This window comes from Procambarus clarkii, chromosome 71 (genome assembly GCF_040958095.1).
Source record: "Procambarus clarkii isolate CNS0578487 chromosome 71, FALCON_Pclarkii_2.0, whole genome shotgun sequence".
In the NCBI taxonomy this organism is placed as follows: Eukaryota; Metazoa; Arthropoda; class Malacostraca; order Decapoda; family Cambaridae; genus Procambarus; species Procambarus clarkii.
In genome coordinates this window covers 10,216,729-10,240,500 of record NC_091220.1, presented here as the reverse complement: position 1 = coordinate 10,240,500, position 23,772 = coordinate 10,216,729, and the positions used below count along the sequence as shown (strand labels likewise).

Sequence of the window (23,772 nt, the reverse complement as noted above, 5' to 3'; positions counted from 1 at the left end):
GCTCCGGCAATCCACACAGCAGTTCTTTGGCTGATGTGATACGGCTTGGTCTTTGTGGTTCCAGCTCCGAACTTTTGTTGTGGTGTCCTCTGTTCAGTACTGCTTTTATGGTGGTATGCAAGCTGGGAGTAATATTCACAGGTACCCGGGCTGCATGTGCTTAGGGTCACCATCCCTGAGTGTCCTGTAAGTACCTGTACCACCCTTGAGGCTTGAGGTTATCTTCCACAACGTAAATGCTGAAATAGAGGGAATACAGAGAACATATACGGCATGCATAGACACGATAAAGCACCTAAATTATTGGGATCGTCTCAAAGCCCTCCAAATGTACTCAATAGAAAGAAGACGAGAGAGATCAAATAACATACACCTGGAAGATACTGGAGGGCCAAGTACCAAATCTACACAGTAAAATAACAACGTACTGGAGTGAACGATATGGAAGAAAATGCAGAATAGAATCAGTGAAGAGCAGAGGTGCCATAGGCACAGAGAACACTGTATAAACATCTGAGGTCCACAGTTGTTCAACACCCTCCCAGCGAGCATAAGAAATATTGCCGGAACAACCATGGACATCTTCAAGAGGAAACTAGATGTATTCCTCTAAGGAGTGCCGGACCAACCGGGCTGTGGTGGGTATGTGGGCCTGCGGGCCGCTCCAAGCAACAGCCTGGTGGACCAAACTCTCACAAGTCAAGCCTGGCCTTGGGCCAGGCTTGGGGAGTAGAAGAACTCCCAGAACCCCATCAACCAGGTATCAACCAGGCACCTTGGGTCTACCTCTGTTGGTCTTTTGCTGCTTGGTGATTAACCACCCCGAGTGTTTTGGGAGGTTTCCTCCCTAGTTTACCTTGGGGTAAGTGGTAGCTATTGCACTGGCAGGGGTGTGGGGTACTGTGTAGCTAGTTTTCACCTATAACAGCGGCCGGCTCTCTTCCCTCTGGGTATGCTGTCCTTCTGCAAGTTTTTTTTTTTGCCTGGTGGGGGGGGGGGGGGTTGGCATTGGTGTTCCTTTTCCTTATACAGTACTAGGGTTGTTTGTGTTTGATGGTACCCTCTGCTTCGCCCTCGTAAGTGGACACGTCCCGGAGGTTCAACATTAGCAGTGTTGATTGGTAACTTGGGAGGCGGTTACCAGTACCCTGTCTGGGATAACCCTTAGCAGATCCAGTCTAGAGGCCCTGGGAAACCCCGCAGGGGCGCTCGGGTCCAATGGATGCAACCCCTGAGTCCCCTCTCGCTTTGTGCAAATTTGAGGGCTGCTCTGTCCCCTTGTCTCAGGGCGACGCTCGTTGTTTTTGCCTCCATCATGCCGCCTGTTTGGTCGGTGACACATTCGACCCAGAGTACTGGGAGCTTTGTTGCTTGTTTGTGACTGAGTTCACCCAATTTGATGATGACTTTTTTCAGGTTCAGGCGGCTCGCGTATTGCAAGATAGGTTTAGGTTATTGCAGCGCACTGGGTTGGTTGCTTCCTCGGCTGCCCCCATTTTGTTTATAGGGACCCGGACTTGAGGGTGATAGTCGCTTCGGCCTTGGTTTCGTCCGCGCCCCAACTCGTTCAGTTGGCTCTGCCAGATGTACGGGCTCCCAGAGGTGGACTTCTTCGAGTCGGCGTGGTCATGGTGTCTTCTGTTTTATGTGGCACCCTTCCCCGACTGAGAGGCCGTCGGGGTCGATGCCTTGCAGCAGGACTGGTGGAGATGGGGATTACCTGTACCTGTTCCCCCGGTTCAGCTATTGCTCCAGGTCCTGACTCGCTTGGAGACTTACCAAGGGAGCGTTGTCCTCTTGACTCCTTGGTGGCTGGCCCAATCTTGGTTTCAGTCACTGCTTGCTCGGTGTCTCTGTGTTTTCTGGGCTCCTGGTCTCGGCCAGAAAATGGCATTTTATTACATTCATTGCCTGTTTTTGTTTTTCATCTATGGCAGTGCTAGTTAGGGCAGGGAAGATAGAATCCCTCCTAAAACAAATAGATAAAGAGGTATGCCTTGTTAGAAAGATCATGTAAGGTACAGTAATTCTAAAATAGATAGATCTTTTGGCACAAGCTATGGAAAGATGCAGAGTGTCTCACAGATGGCTGGATACCCCAGATCAGATGTAGCACTAGGGCCCAATGCTATCATGCCATAAAATATATTACGAAAGAGAAAGATATTATTGTGAAAAGGTTGTTGATAAGCTTTCAAGGAAAAAGTTGTGTTAATCTTTAGGTGAAATTAGAATACAAAAAGGCCATGCAAAAGGGTAATGAATGTCATGAATGATTCCTCTGACTCTCACAGTATATGTAGTGTTTTCAAAGAGAAATATTCCATGCTGTACAATCTGTATTTATAAAGGAGAATGTGTATTCAGCTAGTTGCGTTTGCGGGGGTTGAGCTTTGCTCTTTCGGCCCACCTCTCAACTGTCAATCAACTGTTTACTAACTACTTTATAAACTACTTTTTTTCCACACACACACACACACACACGCCAGGAAGCAGCCCGTGACAGCTGACTAACTCCCAGGTACCTATTTACTGCTAGGTAACAGGGGCATTCAGGGTGAAAGAAACTTTGCCCACTTGTTTCTGCCTGGTGCGGGAATTGAACCCGCGCCACAGAATTACAAGTCCTGCGCGCTATCCACCAGGCTACCAGGCCCCCGGTGTATGCGAGGTTGGATGCGAAATGCTTGGAGGTTAGCCTCACTAACCCGTTACTGCCCATCAGTTACTTGTCACACTTTCTAAACACTTCACAAGAAAACAAAATTAACCAAAAGTTTTGTTTATTCTAAAACAATATTGTTAGAATGGGTTTCCTGATCATGGGAAAGACAAAATAAATCCATTATCACACTTTGGCTGTAGTGAAACGAAGGAACCATGCTATGATGTCACATTTTGTTAGGTGCATAAGGAGTCGTTGCTCTGGGCAGGTTGCACACATCATTCAAGTGCCGAGAGTTCTTGATAATTACATTGATATTTCTGGAGATGTTGGAGTGGCCAGTGTCAAGTAAGTGCCTGGAAAAAAAGAATTGAGTTTGCTGGATGGGTGATTTCCTTCAGACAAATTATATCATTCGTTTGTGAACTATTTCTTCAACTGTAGGTGTGGACATCAGGCTTGATGTGAGATTGCAATGAGTGCAAGGATGGACTCCCAAGATTCATCTTGAACATTTCCTCCATTCAGAATTAAGCTTACCAAGTTCAGAATTTTGAAGGGCCTATATAGTTCACATCCGTTCAAGCTTAGCCATTGACTGTTAAATGACATTACTTTGGACTAAGTACAGTTTTGCTCTCTGCATCTCTTGAGGGGGCCAGGTTCTGGCTCTGGGGTCAGATTCACGAAAGTACTTACGCAAACACTTACGAACGTGTACACATTTTTTCAATCTTTGGCGGCTTTGTTTCCAATTATTAAACAGTTAATGAGCTCCGAAGCACCAGGAGGCTGTTTATAACAATAACAACAATTGAATGGGAAGTTTTCATGCTTGTAAACTGTTTAATAAATGTAACCAAAGCCGTCAAAGATTGAGGAAAGATGTACACGTTCGTAAGTGCTTGCGTAAGTGCTTTCGTGAATCTGGCCCCTGGTCTCCGGTAGGCTAAACAGAATTGTGACTGATGAGACTCGTAGTATGGAGCAATCTCAACAAAATAGCTACAGGGAGCCATTGGGGCTTTCTTGAATATTGGAACCACTTTTGAAATTTTCAGATTTCTGGTAACTCTGTTGTGTGTTGAACACTGGTTAATGGGTAACACAATATCATTGGTGATATCTAGTCTGGCCCGACTGCTCTTACTATGTCTTGTTCCTCTATCACGAGGTATAGTTTATTTGAACATGTGCCTTTTACTCAAGGTAGAGATGCAGGCTGATGTGTCTAGAAAATTCCTGAAGTAGGGGAGGGAGTGTACCTGTCAGGAAGGAAGCAGAGAGTTACAGTGTATTGATATTATAATAAAGTGAGGTAACAAGTAGAGTATCACACGGGGCATTCCTAGGATCTACCTTACCTTGCGATGATTTCGGGGCTTAGCGTCCCCATGACCCTGTTCTTGAGGACCTCCTGCTTCTATCCTATTCTATCTTATTGACAGAGGTTTAATGTCCTCTATCAATTGATATTGATTGATAAAGGTTCTATTCTATTGATAGTATATATCAGTTGCTAAACAAAGAAAATTGACTTTTTCATTTGAGTGGTTGCATTCATGTTGTATTTTTTTTAATTTAGTTTGAGCATTTATGGTAAATGATTGTAATACCTCAACATTTTTTTGTAGTTTATATAATTATAATAAAACTCTTTCAGCAAGTATTGCTTCACGCTTTCACATTACCAAGTACCCAACACTGAAGCTTCTACGCAACGGCCAGGCTTCAAAACGGGAGTACCGAGGTCAGAGATCTGCCGAAGCATTTGCGTCCTTCATAAAGGAGCAGTTACGGGACCCTATAAAAATTATTGAAAGCCTAGATGAAACACAAAATTTAGAGGTAGGTAAAAAATTAAGTCATTCTCATATTTTAGTATAGAGAACACTTAAATTCATCCCTGTGGAGTTAAATGATGTGTGAAATGATTCAATATGTAGTGAGTATTTAATGTAAATTTAATTGTGTAGATGATGATAATGACCACCAAGGAATGAGGTGGAGTGAACACAAGATGATGTCTTAAGGCATAATGGAGAGAGTGACATAACAAATACAAGATATTTATAGTAGAGGAGTGCACATAATATTTTGTGTGTGTGTGTGTGTGTGTGTGTGTGTGTGTGTGTGTGTGTGTGTGTGTGTGTGTGGGGCGTATTGCTGACAGTGTAGTACAGTAACAGTGTAATATATGCTTCACCGAGATGGGGTCCCTGTTTTGACCTACCTCCACAGCTGGTTAGTTTGGGCTCCCAATCAGTCTGTGTGTTTGCTAGCAAAGGATCTGGTTCTTTCCCCGCTTGTTGGGTGCAGGTTTCTGGTAAACTGGCAAAAGTTCCAGTATTCGTCTAATTGTACTTGTGGGGGTTGAGCTTCAGCTCTTTGGTCCCACCTCTCAACTGGTGTACAGATTCCTGAGGCTATTGGACTCGTATCATATCTGTATTTGAAACTGTGAATGGAATCAGCCTCCACCACATCACTGCCTAGTGCATTCCATTTGTTAACTCTTGTGACACTAAACAAATTCTTTCAAATGTTTTCTGGGGGGAGCCCCGTCGGCTCCCCGGAGCTTTACCGGCTGATATGCTAATGTCAGACTTTGGCATCAGTCATGTGTATGGAGTTCTAGGGCCTACCGGGGACCACGAGCCAGAACCTGGCCCCCTCAGAGAGGCAAGGGGAGCAATGGCCTATAGAAACCCCCGTGTGGTTGGAAGCATTCTATGTCTGCCATCGACCGGGTCAAGCATCCAGAAAGGTAAGCATTCCAAAACAAACCCCTATTCTGGTGAAAATTGCTACCTAAGCCGAACTAGTGAATAGAACTCTTCAACAGAAAACACGGAAACTAGTATGACGTCATACGTCACCGCGCCGCTGTCTGCGCAGCTCCCCCCTCCCCGGGAGGGGGAAGGGGGAGCCCCAGACCTCCCACGCCGGCTATCCACCCATCAGTTCTTCGGCTGATGCTATAGGCAATGGTTATGTGCTCCGGCTCCAGTGGTTGTTTCAGCACTGTACCTAGAGTGTGGTGTCTGTTTTCTAGGTGGTGCGTGAGCCGGGTGTGATTCTTCAGTACTCGGGCTGCATGCGCCTAGGGTTCCCTTCCCTAGGTGCCCTGTAAGTACTGCCCTTGGGGCTTGGGGCCACCTTCCACAAGTTCCTTGGGTCCTGCCCCTGCTTGGCCGTTTACCGCTTGGTTTTCGGCCGCTCTTTGTGTGCTCGGGTGTTCTGTCTCCCTTGTTCGCCTTAGAGTAAGGGGCAGTGTTTGCACTGGTGGGGCGCGGGGTACTGTGCAGCTTGTCTTTACCAATCATAGCGGCCGGCTCTGTTCCGCTTGGGTACGCTGTCCTCTTGCGGGGTTTTCTTTTTCTTTTGTTTCTATACCTGGTGGGGGGGTCTGCCTTCGTTCTTGCCCCTTGTGTCCCTTGTGTTCTGAGTATTTCTGGTGGTACCCCCTGCTAGGTCCCCGTGAGTGTACACGTCCCGGGGGTTCAGCTCTTAGAAAGTTGTTTGGTAGCTTGGGTGCCGGTTAGCAGTACCCTGCCTGGGATTACCTGAGCGCGAGTCCTCTTAAAGTAAACGCTCGGGACCCTGGGAAACCCCTGGGGGCGCGCGGGTCCGATGGATGTGGCCCCTGAGCCCCCCCCTCGCTTCCAGCGAGTTTGAGGGTTGCTCTCACCTTTTGTCTCTGGGTGACTCTCTGTTTTGCCTCCGTCTGCTGCCTGTGGGGTCGGTGACACCTTCGACCCGGTGTCCTGCGAGTTTGGTTGCTCGTTGTGGCTCGGTTACCCAGTTGTGCTAACAAAGCGGGTGCGGGCAGCAGGGGCGTTGCACTTGAGCCTTGGTGGTGGCAACGTTCTCGTGGTTTCCTCCCCGGGAGCCCCGGGGCTGCCCCGTTGTATTTCGTTTTTCCCCTGGTTCACCCTTCCTGCCTGCATCCGGTTCCTTACCGTCTGTAGGTTCAGGGCGGGGTGTTTGGTGGTGTTGAGACTCGGGCAGTCTCGGGGAATTCCCCTTCCGGGGTAGTGACGGGGGCATTTGGGCCTGTTCCTCCAGCCGTGTTGTATGAGTCTGCCAGTGGGCTCCCTTCCTTAGTGTTTTCACGGCTGCCCCGGTTTTCTGGTACGGCCGGGGCTTTGGGGGAACGGCTCGGCCCCGGGGCCTGTCGTGTAGGTTCCCGGGGCTGGGGAGGGGCTGACTTGGGGGGCCTTGGCCCCGTTAGACCCCGTGGGGGGTTTTATCCCCCTCTAGGCGGGGCTTGTGGTTACGCGGAGTGGGGTTTTTCCTCCCCACTCGCCGTACGTGCTGTTGGACGTCGGCCCCTCCCCGGGCTCGGTTCCTTGGCCTTTGAGTCGGTTGGTTCCGTCCTGTGGGTGGATGTTTCCTCCCCCGCTTTTTGGGACGGTGTTTTTGTCATGTTTCCCCGTTCGATGGGGTTCTGCGTGACTTTTGATCTCGGGTGCGCCTGCGCCTTCGTGTGCCTTCGGGACTAGTGTTGGCTTCTGTGTTCTCGAGGGTACGGGAAGGTTTTTCGCTACTTCCCGCATTATTGGAACGTCTGTCGGCTCCTAGTACTTGTCGCCCTGTTGGGCTACTTGTCGCCCTGTTGGGCTACTTGTCGCCCTGTTGGGCTACTTGTCGCCCTGTTGGGCTACTTGTCGCCCGGTTGGGCTACTTGTCGCCCGGTTGGGCTACTTGTCGGCCGTTTGGGCTACTTGTCGCCCGTTTGGGCTACTTGTCGCCCGTTTGGGTTCCCTTTTTTTGGGCTCTTTGCTTCTTTGGCCGGTTTTCTTGTTCCTGCTTCCTCTTTTGGCTCTTTTTCTCGTGCAATAGTCCTGGCTGGCGCCTTCCCGCAGGGAGGGTGTGCGGTTCGGCCAGCGTGTTATGCGCATGCGCCGTGGAGTTTGTTTTGGTCTGGGCGATGGTTCAGTGCTGGGGTTTTGCGCCCTTTTTTGCTACAGTGCTTCGCCTTTCGTTCTTCTCCCTGGCTGCGGTATGTGCCCCTTTGCGCCAGGGGTGTCCTGGTTCCCAGTTGTGGGGAGGACACCGCGGTTTTCTGTGTCATGGGTGTGGACCGCCTCCTTCGCCTCTCCCTGTTCTCCTGCGGGTCCGGCTCTGGCGTCTTCACCTGGCGGTGCTCCCAAGTTCTTCTGGGCACGGTTGAGTCGTGTCAAGTTCGAGCCACCATTCGCCAGGTGAGTTTCTGCGGTCTGGCGTCTTTTGGCCGGGCGCTGGATGCGGCGGTGTTCATATACCTGTCTTTATTTAGGTATAATTTTGTACGACTGAGACCGTTCGCACACCAGTGACTGTCCCTTTATCACCCACTCCTGTCCCCCTCCTGTGCATGTCCAACCCTTGCTACAGTCGTTCAGGGGACCCTCCTTTTTTAATGTTGTGAGGTGTGGGGGTTGTAGGGTTGGTTCTGTACTCACCTGGTGAGGCTCCTGGCTGTGCTTGCAGGATTTGAGCTCTGGCTCTTGGGTCCCGCCTATCTGGTAGAACTTGCGGGATAGTACCAGTGGAGTGCAGTGGTGCTATTGGCACTTTTGGGGAACACTGTATTACCATCAGTGGTCTGTGCTTGTTACACGACCTACTTGCGAGCATAAGCCTTCTTGCTGGTTCGTCCGTGGACTTCCAGGGCGCACTGGCCTGTTTTCGTATGGCAGTTCCGGCCCGTCCTGGTTGTGGGGGTATGTGGGCCGGTGGACTGCTCCTAGCAGCTGCCTGGTGGGCCATCCTCTGGCCGGTCTGGCCTGACCTTGGGCCGGGCTTGAGGTGTAAAAGAGCTCCCAGTACCTCATCCAGCAGGTATCGAGCGGGGTTTCTCCGCCGTCGGTCGCCTGGTGCAGGTTTCTGGGCCTGCAGGGTTTTGTCGTGTCTCCGTTGGCCCTGTCTGGGGTCTGCCTGCTCCGTTCTCTGCCTTTGCAGAGGGGAGTTGCTATTTACATGTTGCATGTTGCAGTGGTGCCTGTTGCTGCTGCTGCTGCACGTGAGCATTGGTACCGTGTTTCACGGTGGCGTGTCCTTGTTCCTGTGTCCGGTTGTGGAGTGGCGCTTTGCTGCTGTTTTGTGCCTGGGGATTGCGTGGGGTTTTTGTCCCTGCCTGATTGTCCACCCCTGGTTGTTCTCCTGGTTTTTTTTTTTTTTTTTTTTTTGTGCTTCTGCTCTTTCTTCCTGCCTCTTCTGCAGCAGGAATGTTCTGCGTGTGTTCTTAGGCGTTGGTCAGCCTGTGTCCTGTGATGTGCTTCTTTGTCTCGGTCTGTTGCAGTTGTTCGGGCCCCTTGGTTCGGGTCCTGTTCTGGCGGCGACCCTTCCGCCTTCTTTGGTTTTCCTAGCTTGCCCTGCCGGTTGTTGTTGTTGTTTTATTTTTTTTTTGGGGGGGTTCTTGCGATGTCTCGCGTCGGACCCGTCGTTTCTGAACTCCTGGCGGGCTTGCATGCTTCGGAGTTTTTCTGTTCGGCAGACGTTCCATCTCCTTGTGCCGCCTGGGTTTCGGTGGTCGCGCCCGAGATCTTCTCGCGGCTCCGCCTTTTTCCTGGGCTCGGGGGGGCCTTGTCGGGGCTGCTTATGTTCTGCCTCGTGGTCTCGCCTCCGGTTGGTGGTCGGGTGGCTTCGTGGTAGGTGTCCCACCTGCGTGCTTCTTGGCGGCAGTATGGGGTATTTTGGCGGTCCTTCCTTTTCCTGTCCCTTCTTCGGTGGGTCCTTCTTGTTGGCTTGGTTTACTCTCGGCTTGGTTTTCTAGTGGGGGTTGGGGGCCGTCGTCTTGCCACATACTGTCGCCTCTTTTCGTGCGGCGCAGGCGGAGCCGCTTCAGCTTGCTTTCGGTCTTGGTGTTGCTTCTGCACCGTTAGTCAGCTGTCTTGTGCGTCATTTCACCTCCGGCCTGTTCGTGCGCCGCTTGCACCATCCTGGTCTCTGGTCAGCGTGCTCCGTCTTCTCCTCGGTTGGTAGTGCCCCTTCGGTTCCGGTGTGTTTTTTCGTCGGCTCTTTCCTTTGGGCCTTTGCCTCTGGGGGTCGGTTCGCTGTGTTTTCTTGCTCCTTCGGTTTTAGCGTTTTGGTTGTTTGATGGCAGCAGTCTCCATCTTTTCTGGCGCGGGGTGGGGCTGCTGCATTCTGGAGGGGTCCAGGGTTTGTTGGTGCTTTGTTGGTCGGGCCGGGGGTGTGTCGTTTTTGTGTTCAGTGGCGGCCCTCTGCTGTTGTTTGCGTGCCACGGCGTTTGGGTCCGGAGCGCGTTTTGCGTTGATCCGGTTCTGTTCTTCCCGGTTCGCGGGTGATGGTGTCCCGGGTGGTCAGCCGTGTTCTTGTGGCTAAGCTGCCTGTGTTCTTCCCTCATGCCTGTGGCGTTCGTGGCTTCGCTGCTCTCGCTGCCGTCTGGGCGACGTGGCCTTGCAGTCTTTCGGGCATGGATTTTTGGTGTTCGTGCAGGGGCCTTGCTGCTCGTGGTTCTCGTGTTGTTCCCGGGATTTTCGGGGCTGTGGCGCCTTGGGTTGGCGTTTGCTGCCGGTTGTCTCGCCTCCTTGGGGGGTGCGTGGTGTCCGCCTCCCGGTTTTGTCCCTTTGACCTTCCTCTGTGGGTAGTTAGCTCCGGGGAGCCGACGGGGCTCCCCCCAGAAAACCAGCGTTGAATGTAATGAAACGCCATTTTCTGGGTGAGACCCGGAGGCTCCCCGGCAACCCTCCCTCCCTCCGGTCGGCGTTTTTCGCGTGTTTTGACATCCAGCCTCAGAACTGATGGGTGGATAGCCGGCGTGGGAGGTCTGGGGCTCCCCCTTCCCCCTCCCGGGGAGGGGGGAGCTGCGCAGACAGCGGCGCGGTGACGTATGACGTCATACTAGTTTCCGTGTTTTCTGTTGAAGAGTTCTATTCACTAGTTCGGCTTAGGTAGCAATTTTCACCAGAATAGGGGTTTGTTTTGGAATGCTTACCTTTCTGGATGCTTGACCCGGTCGATGGCAGACATAGAATGCTTCCAACCACACGGGGGTTTCTATAGGCCATTGCTCCCCTTGCCTCTCTGAGGGGGCCAGGTTCTGGCTCGTGGTCCCCGGTAGGCCCTAGAACTCCATACACATGACTGATGCCAAAGTCTGACATTAGCATATCAGCCGGTAAAGCTCCGGGGAGCCTCCGGGTCTCACCCAGAAAATGGCGTTTCATTACATTCAACGCTGGTTTTTTTTGGCTCATTTGAGTTCTCAGTGTCCACTTGAGTGCCCTTGTTTGTGTACCTGTGTTAAATAAACCGTCTTTATCTACCCTATCAATTACTCTAGAAATGTTGCTTGTGGTGAGCATGTCTTGCCTAACTTCTTTCTTCCACTCGTAGGTTTAGTTCCTGTATTCTCTCCTCATTGCTCATAACTCTCAGCTCTGGTACCAGTCTGGTGGCATACCTTTGAATCCCAGACTCTCCAATTTAGTCTTGTGCTTGACTAGATACTGTCTCTATGTTGAAGCTGCATGCTCCAGGATTGGTCTGACATGTGGTATCCAAGGTTATAAATGATTCCTTACACAAGTTCCCTAAGATAGTTCTTATGTTGGCTATCCTAGCATATGCCACTGATGATAGCCTCTTGATGTGGGCTTCAGGGTACAGGTATGGCATGATATCAACCCCCAGGTCTTTCTCTCCTTGATTCTTGAAGGATTTCATCTCCGAAGTGATATCTTGTATTTGACCCCTTGCTCCCAACATCTAACTTCATTACTTTGCATTTGCTCAGGTAAATCTAATACATTTGTTGGACCATTCCTTCAGTTTGTCCAGGTCATTTTGTAGCCTCATGCTGTCATCCTCTGTTTTACTCCTCATAATTATGTCATTATCAGCAAACATTGAGAGGAATACGTTTATACCCTCTGGAAGATCATTTATATATATCAAACAAGATAGGTCCAAGTACAGAATCCTCTGGGACTCCGCTGTTGACATCATGCGATTCTGAGGTCCTGCCACTCACAGTAACTCTGCTTCTTATTGCTTAGCTACTGCCTTATCCACTGGATCACCCTACCTGCCTGCTTCTCCAACTTGTACACCAGCCTCTTATGTCAAAGGCTTTCCGGCAATCCAAGAAAATGCAGTCTGCCCATCCTTCTCTTTCTGCTTAATCTTTGTCACATGGTCATAAAATTCTGTTAGGCCTGTGAGGCAAAATTTGCCAGTTGGTTCCATCCCAAGTTTGAACTTGGCTGGATCTAGTCTGGGACTCGAGGCTTGTTGTCTCTTGCCCTGCCCTCATTGGCTTTGTTCAGCTTACAGCTCCATTGCCATCTGGTTTTAGCATGGCCCTGGATTACTCAGTGGTTAGCTGAGCAGCTGTGCGAAGCCTAAATTTTGCCTGCATGGTTTTCCTGTTGAGCAGCGTTTGGCTCGGGGCTCTGTACTGGTTTCTGTGGTTCTGCTCATTTTGTCACTGCAACAACAATTGGGTTCAGGCCCCAGCTACCCTTTGCTGTATGTTGCTTCGTCAGCCTCTTCTTTAGGATTTTTGAGTTTTGATTCCATGGTGCCTTCCAACTCCACTGCTCGATGTCTTTATAGATGCATTGGCTCTAGATTGGGACTTTGTGACTTTATGACCAGCACTCACCAGGTCTTCCAGGGTTGGTGGTTGGGTCCGTTTCTTTGGGGGCACACAACAGTGCACAAGGTCGCAGCAGTATGGGCAGGCATTGTGGAGGATTCGGCTCTCTCCAGGCTCCACTTTGATTGCTTCCTGGTAACTCTCTTTGGTCCTACTTTCCTGTAGTGCTGGACGCTGTGGGTGGTTCGTCCTCTGGATTCTTGTTGTTCAGCTTTCTATGTAGTCCACATGCCAGGTATTTCCAACATTCTCGCGGATGGTTTATCCAAGTTCCGTCACATTTCTACGGAGTGAACCTTTTCTTCTTTTAGTATGAAGAAGTCTTGGCAAGATCACTAACGGGGCCACTGGGGCTCCTCCAGAAAGAAGCCTTTAATTATATTCAATGTTTGGTTTTTACTTCGGACTTTAGGTATACAAGTACAGTATACACAATATGGTTTCATAGAGAGAAAATCATGCATAACAAACTTAATTGAATTTGATGACAGGTTTGCCAAAATAAGAAAAGAGATTGAAGAATGGATAGACTGCCAAAAAGTTTTTGATACAGTTCCTCACAAAAAAGTATTACACAAGATGGAGAGACAAGCAGGGAGAACAGAAAAGGCACTAGACTGTACTTACCTAATTGTGCTTGCGGGGGGTTGAGCTTTGGCTCTTTGGTCCCGCCTCTCAACTGTCAATCAACTGGTGTACAGATTCCTGAGCCTACTGGGCTCTATCATATCTTCATTTGAAACTGTGTATGGAGTCAGCCTCCTCCACATCACTGCCTAATGCATTCCATTTATTAACACTTTCGCGCTCCCGGCGAAGGTCAGGAAAAAAACCGTATGTGCGCGCGGCGTTTTTATCGCTTAAGCGTAAAAACAAAAATGTGTATACTCTTTTTACTTTCCTGACCTTAGTTCTCAAGCTACGTATTTCATTTTGGTACCAACATGTTCGCAATAAAATTCTCTAGAAGAACATCAGTAAAAAAAGTCACGAAAGCTATAGAGATACCAGCACGAAATAAATAACTACGAAGATGAGTCGCCGTGAGCGCCCAACAGCAACAAAATGTTTTTACTCTTGGGATTATTATCACCTCTACAATTGTCCTACAGCCTTAATTTTGGTATCAATGGACTCCCAATGAAATTCCCAACACGGTGATATGAATATAATCGTAGAATAATGGTCGCGGCCCACCCGCAAGAGTGTGGGAAGTGGGCGCACTGTTACCCGGTAACGGTGACCGGACGACACATGCGCGAAACGTTGCTTTGAAAGTTTATACTTATTTCACTGTTCTGATATTATTATTGTATGTATGTCATTCATTTTTGTGGCAATGTGTTCGCAATAGAATGTTCTATGAGCTAAATTATACTACACAAACTTGGACCAAATAGGTGTACTTACCAAGGGAAGGCTGGTTGTGGAACAGTAAGTTGAGCATTTGTTCTTCACTCCACCTTCTTCAGGTTCTTCATTCCTGAAGTTGCTCAACAGATGGTTTGTAGGTGGAGTGAAGCTGTTGCGGGTGGTTACTTCTTCACCACCCAATACACCCTTTTCCGGTGGTAATTGGTGTAGCAGGGAATAACACAGAGTGCAACGTTGCAGGTCCTGCATCCTATGTTCGTGTCCTTCCTTTTACCGGACCGTGCGCATACATGACACTTGAGACGTTTGGGCAGTCTGTAAAGTTCATGTTTCAGTTTTGTGTTCATGCGATTTTCTGAATCAACAATAGGGCCAGGTTTTCTCGCTGGAGGGGAAACATTTGCATGAGAGTCAGATTCATCTGACAAAACAGTTTCGTCAAATGGCAGTGTGGCAGACATGGCGGGTTCAGATGGCAGTGTGGCAGACATCTCGGGTTCAGATTCGGTTGCTGCTTCATCTTGAGGTGGTGTAGTGAACAAAGGCCGCCTCACACCAGATGGTCCGGGAGTTGGCATGGCGTCAGCATTGGCAGGAGCTGTGTCATCATTTATGTCTGGAGCGTGCCGCAAGTGTTGAGATGATGATGTTGTTTTAGGCCACTCCTCTGTGTCCCAGTGCAATAGGGCCCAGATTGCCACCTCGTGGAACTGTAGCAATGTTAGCTTTTTTTGATCAGTTGTGTTGTATTTGTACAAAACATAGGCATTATGCAATGCCATTTGCAGAAAATAAAAGGTAATCTTTTTGGTCCACTTGTGAGTTTTCCTGGTAAAATGGTAATATTTAACCATTTGATCGAAGTGGTCCACACCTTTCATGAACTTATTGTACTCGCAAATTGCAGTAGGTTTGTTCACTGTTACCTGTTGTATTCCACTTGTTCCGTTTCGTTTGCGAATTCGTTTCCTTCGCTGAACTTGCTGAGTGTCTGCATTGTGGATGTTGGTAATTATTGAGACTACTCGCTTGTCTCTCCACAGGAGAATGAAGGTGTTATCTTTGCGGCGGTATACGGTGGTATCCAGTGGAAGTTTACCCTTGGCTAGAGCTTGCAATACCTTTGGGGCGCCACGTAGCATTCTAATTGTGCCACATGTGTACACCCCAAGTTCTCTCAATTTTTCTGTCAGGGTAACCGAGTTGTAGTAATTATCCATGTACAAATGGTAACCCTTGTTCACTAAAGGCTGAACCAACCCCGTTACTGTATCCACTATCGTCTTACCAATACCTGAGTATACGTCAAAGTCATATATGTACCCAGAGACAGATTCAGCAAGCATATAAAGTTTCACACCATACTTGTCTGGTTTGTTTGGATTGTACACTTTGAACGATAGTCGGCCACGCCATGCCATTGTACCCTCATCCAAATACAACTCTTTATTGGGGATGTAAACTTCAGCAAACCTCTCTTTCAAGTAATCCATCACTGGCCTCACTTTTATCAACTTATCACGATTGTTCACGGGCACTGCATTGGTATTGAATGTGTGGAAAAACTGGTTTATATGCTGGAATCGTCTCGACGTCATGAACAAGTTGAAGAAACGAGCATGCCATGACTTTGCTGTTTGCCAATACATCCTCATAGAAGGGAGCCTGTTTATGCCCATCAATATGCACAGTCCTAGGAATCGCGTCATTTCACTCACCTTCAGTGGGTTCCAAATATCTGATACATTTTCATTGGCCATCCGGAATAACTGCGAGGCTTACAAATTTGTTTCAACGGTCAAGAATTCAAGCAGGGCATGCGTGATGAACAATTGAATATAAGCCAGTGCACTAGTAGGTTTGGGAATTTTCAGTCCAGGATTTCCAGTAAAATCATCAACAACTGGAGGAGTATTGCTACGACTCCAGCCATCACCAGCCCCAGCCTGCCGAGTACGTACTGTACGTGTACGCCTTTCAGGAGGCTCGGATGAATCCTCCTCACTTTCCTCATCACTTATACTTTCAGAATCACTTGGCGCAGTTTGTCGTGTGTTCCTACGATGAACAGCATTTCTGGTAGCTACTTTTCTAGGTAGCCTAAATGCACCACGTGTGCGCCGAGATGGAGGAGGAGGAGGGGGTCGCGGTGCCTCCTCTTCCTCGGTGAGGGCCTCAGTCTCCTCATCACTCGTTGCCGTATCATTCCCTCTAGGTCCCTGCACTCCACTATAATCGTTGTGGTATCCAACATCTTCCTCCAATACCTCTACATCACCTTCAGCTTCTGATAAATCCTCCACGAGGCCTGGAATTTTCGTTGGTGTGAGCTTCACTCCGCTCCACTTCTTATAAATCATGGTTATTTTGTCAACTTTCGAGGACCTGGAGGCTTCCTTGGGCGTAGAACTGCTTGGGCCTTGACCTGGATCCATTTTTGATGAAGTAATTGGGTATAATCCACACGGAAACGGGTAAAAATGCTCGAGTTTGGCGCGCGAGGGGAGCGTGATCGACTCACGACACGTGACACGAAAACAATGGGCCCGTCACGTGACCGGGTAGGCCGACGTGCCGGGTGGCCTAGTGGTGAGAAAGAGAACTTCATGGCGCGTCGTTTGAAACAAACCCCAATGAAATCGGATTAAAATTGAATTTTATACAAATATTTTAAAAGAGGACATAAATTTATGTCCACTATGCGGGAGCGGGTAGGCGAAACAGGACGCCGGGAGGCGTCCTCATCCGCAGAAAGTGTTAACTACTCTGACACTGAAAAAATTCTTTCTGACGTCTCTGTGGCTCATCTGGGTACTAAGTTTCCACCTTTGTCCCCTTGTTCGTGTTCCACCCATGCTGAAGAGTTTGTCCACCCTGTCAATTCCCCTGAGAATTTTTTAGGTGGTAATCATGTCTCCCCTTACTCTTCTGTTTTCCAGGGATGTGAGGTTCAGCTCCTTTAGCCTTTCTTCGTAGCTCATTCCTCTCAGTTCCGGGACGAGCCTGGTGGCATACCGCTGAATCCTGTGTATGGGAGTTCACAACAGACAGGAAATGAAGGGTCATAGTCAGAGAGGATGTGTTAGGCTGGAGAGGAGTGGAAGGTGGTGTTTCAATAGTCTTAGGACCATTGCTGTCTTTAATGTATGTATATGACCACTCGGAGGGAGTGAGCTCGTACATGTTGATATTTGCAGATGATGCAAAATTAATGAGGAGTAAGAACTGAAGAGGACTGTAGAGTGCTGCAAGAAGACCTTAACAAACTTCTGGATTGGGCAAATAAATGGCTGCTGGAATTCAATCCAAATAAGTGTAAAATAATAAAATTGATTAAGGGACTATATTTAACTATACCATAAGGAAGGCAATTGCAAGACATAAGAGAAAAAGACCTGGGAGCAGATATAATCCCAACACTCAGACCAGAAGCTCATGTGATCAGGATAACATCAGCAGCAGGTGTGACGTTAGCAAACATAACAGCGTCATTTAGAATCTAAACAGGAAGGCTTTCAAATCCATACACACATCCTATACAAGACCATTACTTGAGTATACAACTAGATTAGAACAGTGAATTGAGAAAAGCTTCAGCTATGAGGACGGGGAAAATTAGCACTCCAGGTATGAACCGCTAGGAGGTGGGGCATAAAAGAGCATGATCTCACTTCCCTGTAGTCTCTGATAAGTAAGCACTGGTAGGTAAGCACCTATAACCACCAGATTTACTTAATTTTTGTTGGAGTGTTTTGCTAAAGTACTGAAGATTAGAAGCAGCACAGTGTTTAGATTTTTTCTGTGGGGAGCATTGTTGGCTCCCTGAAGCTATTCCACTGATATAGTGCTATATTAGCTAGGTTCTTCAGTCGCAGCGTTCTTGTTGTCTATCAGGAACCAGAGCCAGAACCTGGCCCCCCTCAGAGAGGTGCAGAGAGCAATGCCCTATGGACCCTTTACATTTATCACTTTTGCTCAGTAAAATTTAGTAGACGAATGTGTGGTAATGACGCAGTATGGCGTCAAAAATTTAGTAGACGAATGTGTGGTAATGACGCAGTATGGCGTCAAAAATGAACAAATTTGGCCTGCTTTTGGCTTGGCTGCGGGAAGGGGGCGCTGCGGTTTTGAACATTATATGCATATACTCATGTAGGGAATGTCATTGCAAACACATTGACACCAAAATGAAAAACCTAGGATGAGAATTGACGTGACAAAATTGAAAAGAGTGAAAACCAAAATTAAAAAACTGCGCGCTCCCACAGAATGTGCGGCGCACCTTGGGGTGGTCTGGGGCTCGCTCACCTGGCGAGTGAAAGTGTTAATATTTTATGTAAAGTCATATTTTGCCATCTCCCAGGGAGATGGCAATCAATACAGAGCACTGTCTGATTGAAAATTGCTAGCTACATATTCTCAAAATAGCAAAAAAAAACTCTCCCAGAAAGAAGAAAAACAACACATCATCTAACTAGACCCTACTCATTGGTGTCCCCCCCCCTCCCCCATGGGAAGGGGGAGCCGGCCCAGGTGAGCAAGCAACCCACCAATTCAGCTCTTGACTGATGGTGCTGGTAAGCTGACGTCAACTCAGGCCGCAATTTCTTTTCTTGACTTTGCTTAAACGACTGTTCCTACACGTTTTTTGAGCGACGGCCTGGAGTTCTTCTGGGTACCGGGGCTGCATGCTTCTAGGGTTACCGCCACTAGGTGTTCTGTAAGTACTGCCCTTGCGTGGTCAGGGTTATCTTCCGGTGCTGGTCCTGCCAGACTGCGTGTCATGCTTCCTCTTTCCGTGGAGTGGACAGTCGATGCTGCGTCCTTCTTTGACTTTGCCGGATGTATGGTTGTCCTGAGGTAGGCGTCGGCGTGGTTTCGGCATTTCTCATTTTACGTGGCACCATTCTCCAACTGCAAGGTGGATGCTTTGGACGCAGTGGACATGACCAGTCCTACCAGCCGAGGTGAACCCCCACCTTGACCGGCAGGACAGGTCGAGGTGGTGGTTCCTGTACCTCTTTTCCCCGATCCAGATGTTGCTCCGAGTTCTGGCTCAGCTGGAATCCTTTCGGGATAGAGTTGTTCTCCTGGCTCCATAGTAGCTGTCCCAGTCTTAGTTTCAGGCGCTGCTTGCTTGCTGTTGAAATGTGGGCATTTTTCCGCAGTTCCTCCTCTTTCAGCAGGTCGGTCCGGTGAGGTACCTCGCTGGTTCAACTTACTCCTCCATATTCTGCGTCTGGCATTTCTGATGCGTGTGCATTGCCATTTGTATGGTGATCAGGTGGCTTCTTTGATGGTGCTCCAACTGTAGTTTTCATCTTGGCAACAGAATTAAGTCTCTTCATTCCATGGGGAACTGTTCTAAGTAATACAAGTCCTACAGAAGGAATGGAAAAACTGACTTCAGAAGCGTATCAAGTCTGTCTGAAACATGTTCCTTTGAGGAAAGCCAGAAAGAGATCTAACGTAGAAAGAGAACGCAGACGACACTATAAACGCAGGAAAAAAATAACGGAACTGCTTATGCAGACACGAATTTCCCATCAAAGAAGGAATAATTTAAATAGGGAGATTGAAGAAATCGAGCGGAAATTGAAACACTCATATGAAACTGAAGAAAGGCAGTTAGAACAGAAAGCAATTCAGGAAATAAAGAAAAATCCAAAATATTTCTTCTCATATGTGAAATCAAAAGCAAAAACCACTGCCAGTATTGGACCTATTCGTACAAGTGAAGGTTCATACACGGAGGATGACAGAAATTAGTGAAATCCTAAAAAAGCAGTATGAGGACATATTTAGCACTTCAATAAACAACATGAAGGTGGAAGATCCAGACAATTTCTTTATGCGGGATATTCAAACCCCTGTAAATATAACTGATATAAACACGAGCGCACTAAATTTTGAAAAAGAAATTGAAAACATGCCCATGCACTCGGCCCCAGGTCCAGACTCATGGAATTCAATATTTATAAAGAAATGCAAAGTGCCGGTAGCACAGGCACTCAGTATAGTGTGGAGGAAGAGCTTGGACACGGGGGAGATACCAGATGCACTTAAAGTAGCAGACATAGCCGCTCTACACAAGGGAGGGAGCAAAGCATTGGCAAAAAATTATAGACCAGTTGCACTAACATCGCACATCATAAAAGTATTTGAGAGAGTGATTAGAAGTCAGGTCACCAATTTCATGGAGACCAATGACCTTCACAACCCAGGCCAACATGGATTTCGAGCGGGAAGATCGTGCCTCTCACAGCTACTTGAGCACTACGACAAAGTCACTGAGGCATTAGAAGAAAAACAGAATGCTGATGTGATATACACGGACTTCGCAAAGGCTTTCGATAAATGTGACCATGGCATGATTGCACACAAAATGAAGTCAATGGGAATAACCGGTAAAGTAGGACGCTGGATACTCAGTTTTCTGTCAAACAGGACTCAGTGAGTAACGGTCAATCATATAAAATCTAGTCCAAGTGCAGTGAAAAGCTCTGTACCTCAGGGTACAGTCCTTGCACCGCTGCTTTTCCTTATTCTCATATCAGATATAGACAAAAATACAAGTCACAGCTTTGTATCATCCTTTGCAGATGACACAAAAATCAGTATGAAAATTACCTCGGCTGAGGACATTGAAAAACTTCAAGCTGATATTAATAAAGTTTTCGACTGGGCATCAGAAAATAACATGATGTTTAACAGTGATAAATTCCAGGTACTCGGGTACGGTAAAAATGAGGACCTTAAACATAATACAGAGTACAAAACACAATCAAATGTACCCATAGTAGGAAAACAGCATGTAAAGGATTTGGGAATAATAATGTCTGACAACCTAACGTTTAAGGAGCATAACCAAGCAAATATTGCGACAGCCAGAAAAATGATAGGATGGATTACGAGAACTTTCAAATCCAGGGATCCCATCACAATGGTTGTACTCTTCAAGTCTCTTGTGTTATCCCGTCTTGAGTACTGCTCAGTACTCACTTCCCCCTTCAGAGCAGGAGAGATTGCTGAAATAGAGGGAATACAGAGAACATATACGGCACGCATAGACGCAATAAAGCACCTAAATTATTGGGATCGTCTCAAAGCCCTCCAAATGTACTCACTAGAAAGAAGACGAGAGAGATATCAAATAATATACACCTGGAAGATACTGGAGGGCCAAGTACCAAATCTACACAGTAAAATAACAACGTACCGGTGTAAACGATATGGAAGAAAATGTAGAATAGAACCAGTGAAGAGCAGAGGTGCCATAGGCACAATCAGAGAACACTGTATAAACATCAGAGGTCCGCGGTTGTTCAACGTCCTCCCAGCAAGCATAAGAAATATTGCCGGAACAACTGTGGAGATTTTCAAGAGGAAACTAGATTTATTCCTCCAAGGAGTGCCAGACCAACCGGGCTGTGGTGGGTATGTGGGCCTGCGGGCCGCTCCAAGCAACAGCCTGGTGGACCAAACTCTCACAAGTCAAGCCTGGCCTCGGGCCGGGCTTGGGGAGTAGAAGAACTCCCAGAACCCCATCAACCAGGTATCAACCAGGTATCTTCGTGGTCTTTCTGCCATTTTCTTTCTCGTCAGGTTTTGTCGGTTTCGGACCAGGTTGTTTTGTCTTTTCTCTCGTGGCTTTTTCTAGGTCGGCATCTCATGCCTATTTCTGTCACTTTTTATCGTGCGGTGTTATTAATAGAGCCCGGAGTTCACAAGTCGATCCTGGCCTCAGGCTGGGCTCGTATGGTAGAAGAACTCCCAGAACCCTCTTAAGGAATGCTCCAGGTATGGTGCAGCTTTCAATCTGGGTGGATGTCACTTCCGTTTCAGGAAATTTCTCGTACATTCTTTAACCTCCGGCTGCCTCATACGCTGCCTGAGCCTTCTTGGTCTTTGAACTATGTTCTTTCTATCCTCTCCTTCGTTTATGGTGGTTCCTTCGGTTCGTAATTGTTTTTGGAAAGCGTTGTTTTTTGTTAGCCTTGGCCTCGGGGGAAGTTGGATTGGGGAGCTTCATACTCTTCTCTGGTTCATGGTTCATGCTCACCCTTTTTTCCCCCCTCTCTGAGGTGGCCAGGTTCTGACTCTGGTTCCCAGTAGGCAACAAGAACTATGCGACTGATGAACTCAACTAATATAGCATTGTATCAGTGTGATAGCTTCAGGGAGCCGATGGGGCTGACCCAGAAACTGGTGTTTCATTACATCCAACCCTCTTTTTTTCTTTTCTTCAATATTTGTCTCATTTTTTATTGATATGGCCCCATAATTTTAGACTTAAAACAAAACTATTTATTTGTGTTTTTGCAAAATCAGATCCTTAGATCTGACCTTCAGTTGCTTTCATGTATACACTATATTTATATTATGTTGCTGTTTTTTATTCTCAGGAAACAAAGAGGACTGTGATAGGGTATTTTGAACGGCAGGATGTTCCAGAGTTTGAGGTATTCCGGAAGGTAGCGCTCAATCTGAAAGATGACTGTCAGTTCCTAGCAGGGTTTGGGTGAGTTTCTTTTTTCCTTACTAGTAGTACTAAGGCAAAGTTAAAGGTAAAAATATGCGATTCTGGCTATATTGAATAAAAATCCATTGTGATGCATTAAAACACACCCAGTTCCTCACAAGTGATTTAGTCTGGGTTCAAGTTCTGGCCGGGGAAGATTGTATAGGGATCAATCCATAATTTTTGTCCCTGTTCACCCAGCAGTAATTGGGTACTTGGTTGTTAACAATTGGCAGGTCATGTTCCAGGGAAAACTAATAGGGTAAGGCTTATGATGAGCTATAAGAGGAGGAAAGCTCTCAGCCTGTTAACATGAGTCAGATGTTGTACTCGCCTAGTTGTATTTAACTAGTTGTGCTTGCAGGTGTTGAACTTTGACTCTTTGGTCCCACTTCTCGATTGTCAATCAACTGGTGTACAGGTTCTTGATCCTATTGCACTCTATTACAGTCCTATTGATCCTGAAGGCTCAGGAAGGACTTTGAACTGTGACCTATTGATCCTGAAGGATCAATAAGGTTCAGGAGTGCAATTGGATCCCATCTTTAGGCTGCAACTTGCATCTCACATTTTTACATGCCTGCTTCGGGTTGTTGTTTGTCCCTTTTCGTTTCTTAGGTCTTCGGGTGTTGGCTCACCTCAACGACTGGCTAGTTTGGGCTCCCAGCCAGGCTGTTTGTCTGCTAGCCAGGTATCTGTCTTTTTCTCAGATCGCCGGGTTCGGTTTCTAGCGATATGGCAGAAGTCCCAGTTGTTTCCATCCCAGGTTTGGACCGGGTTGGACCTCATTTGGGATTCCCGGTCAGTGTCACTTTCTCTGCCACCTGCGGTGTTGCATTGGTTGTAGTCCCGCCTTCTGTTAGTGTTCAGGGGGACACGGGTGACTCGGTGGTTACTCAAGCAGCTGTGCAGGAGTCTCCACTTTGTCCGTCTGGCTTACCTGTTGGGCAGACTTTGGTTCAAGAGGCTGTTCTAGTATCTTCAAGGTGGCCCCCTTTCACTGATCTCACGATTGCTGGTTTCGGACTCCGGTGTCACTCGCTAGTTGCTGCGTCACCAGCTTCCTTTTTGGGTTTTCCGGGGTTCAGTGCCATGGTGCCTTCCTCCTCCTGAGCTCGATGTTTCCCGGAGGCCTTGATTGTCGTTTGGGGCTTTGTGACCAGTGCTCACCCGTCCAGCCAAGGTTGTTGGTGCCCGCTCCTTCGTCGTGCTCACAGCACAGCGAGGGCGTTTGCAGCCGTGTGGCAGGTGCTGCAGAGAGTTTGGATTCCTCGGGGCTCGGTAAACCGCCTCCATTTGGACGGTTTCCCCATGGTTCAATGCCTCAACCAAGGGGGGTGTCTCTTCAGTCCATGGCTCTTTGGGGCTGGTCACTTTGGGTAGCTCTTCCGCTGTGTTCTTGGGGTTTGGCCCTCCATGCCGTTCACGTGCAGGGAGTGTCCAACGTCCTGGCCGACAATCTCTCTTGCATCCTTCCTCTTCCATGAAGTGGATCATCAATGCCGTTTCTTTACTCGAGCTTTGCTGGACATTCAGGCATTCGGACGTCAACCTCTTGTAAAGTCCCCCTATCTCTCTCTACTCTTCCTCTCCACTCAATACCCC

General features: G+C 47.9%; 2 protein-coding genes across 2 annotated transcripts in view; one reads left to right on the top strand and one right to left on the bottom strand.

Annotated features, from left to right (window-relative positions):
* The window catches only part of ERp44 (Endoplasmic reticulum protein 44), a 61,006-nt gene that overhangs the window by 13,829 nt on the left and 23,405 nt on the right, over positions 1–23,772 (top strand). The window contains exons 4-5 of the mRNA XM_069311963.1: positions 4,329–4,513; positions 22,052–22,167. Of these exons, the coding sequence (XP_069168064.1) occupies positions 4,329–4,513; positions 22,052–22,167 (301 nt within the window). The remainder of the gene's footprint in view (positions 1–4,328; positions 4,514–22,051; positions 22,168–23,772) is intronic.
* LOC138356185 (piggyBac transposable element-derived protein 4-like) lies at positions 13,808–17,058 on the bottom strand. The gene has a single exon (XM_069311914.1). It carries the CDS (start codon positions 15,404–15,406, stop codon positions 13,808–13,810), a length of 1,599 nt encoding a protein of 532 aa, XP_069168015.1. The 5' UTR covers positions 15,407–17,058.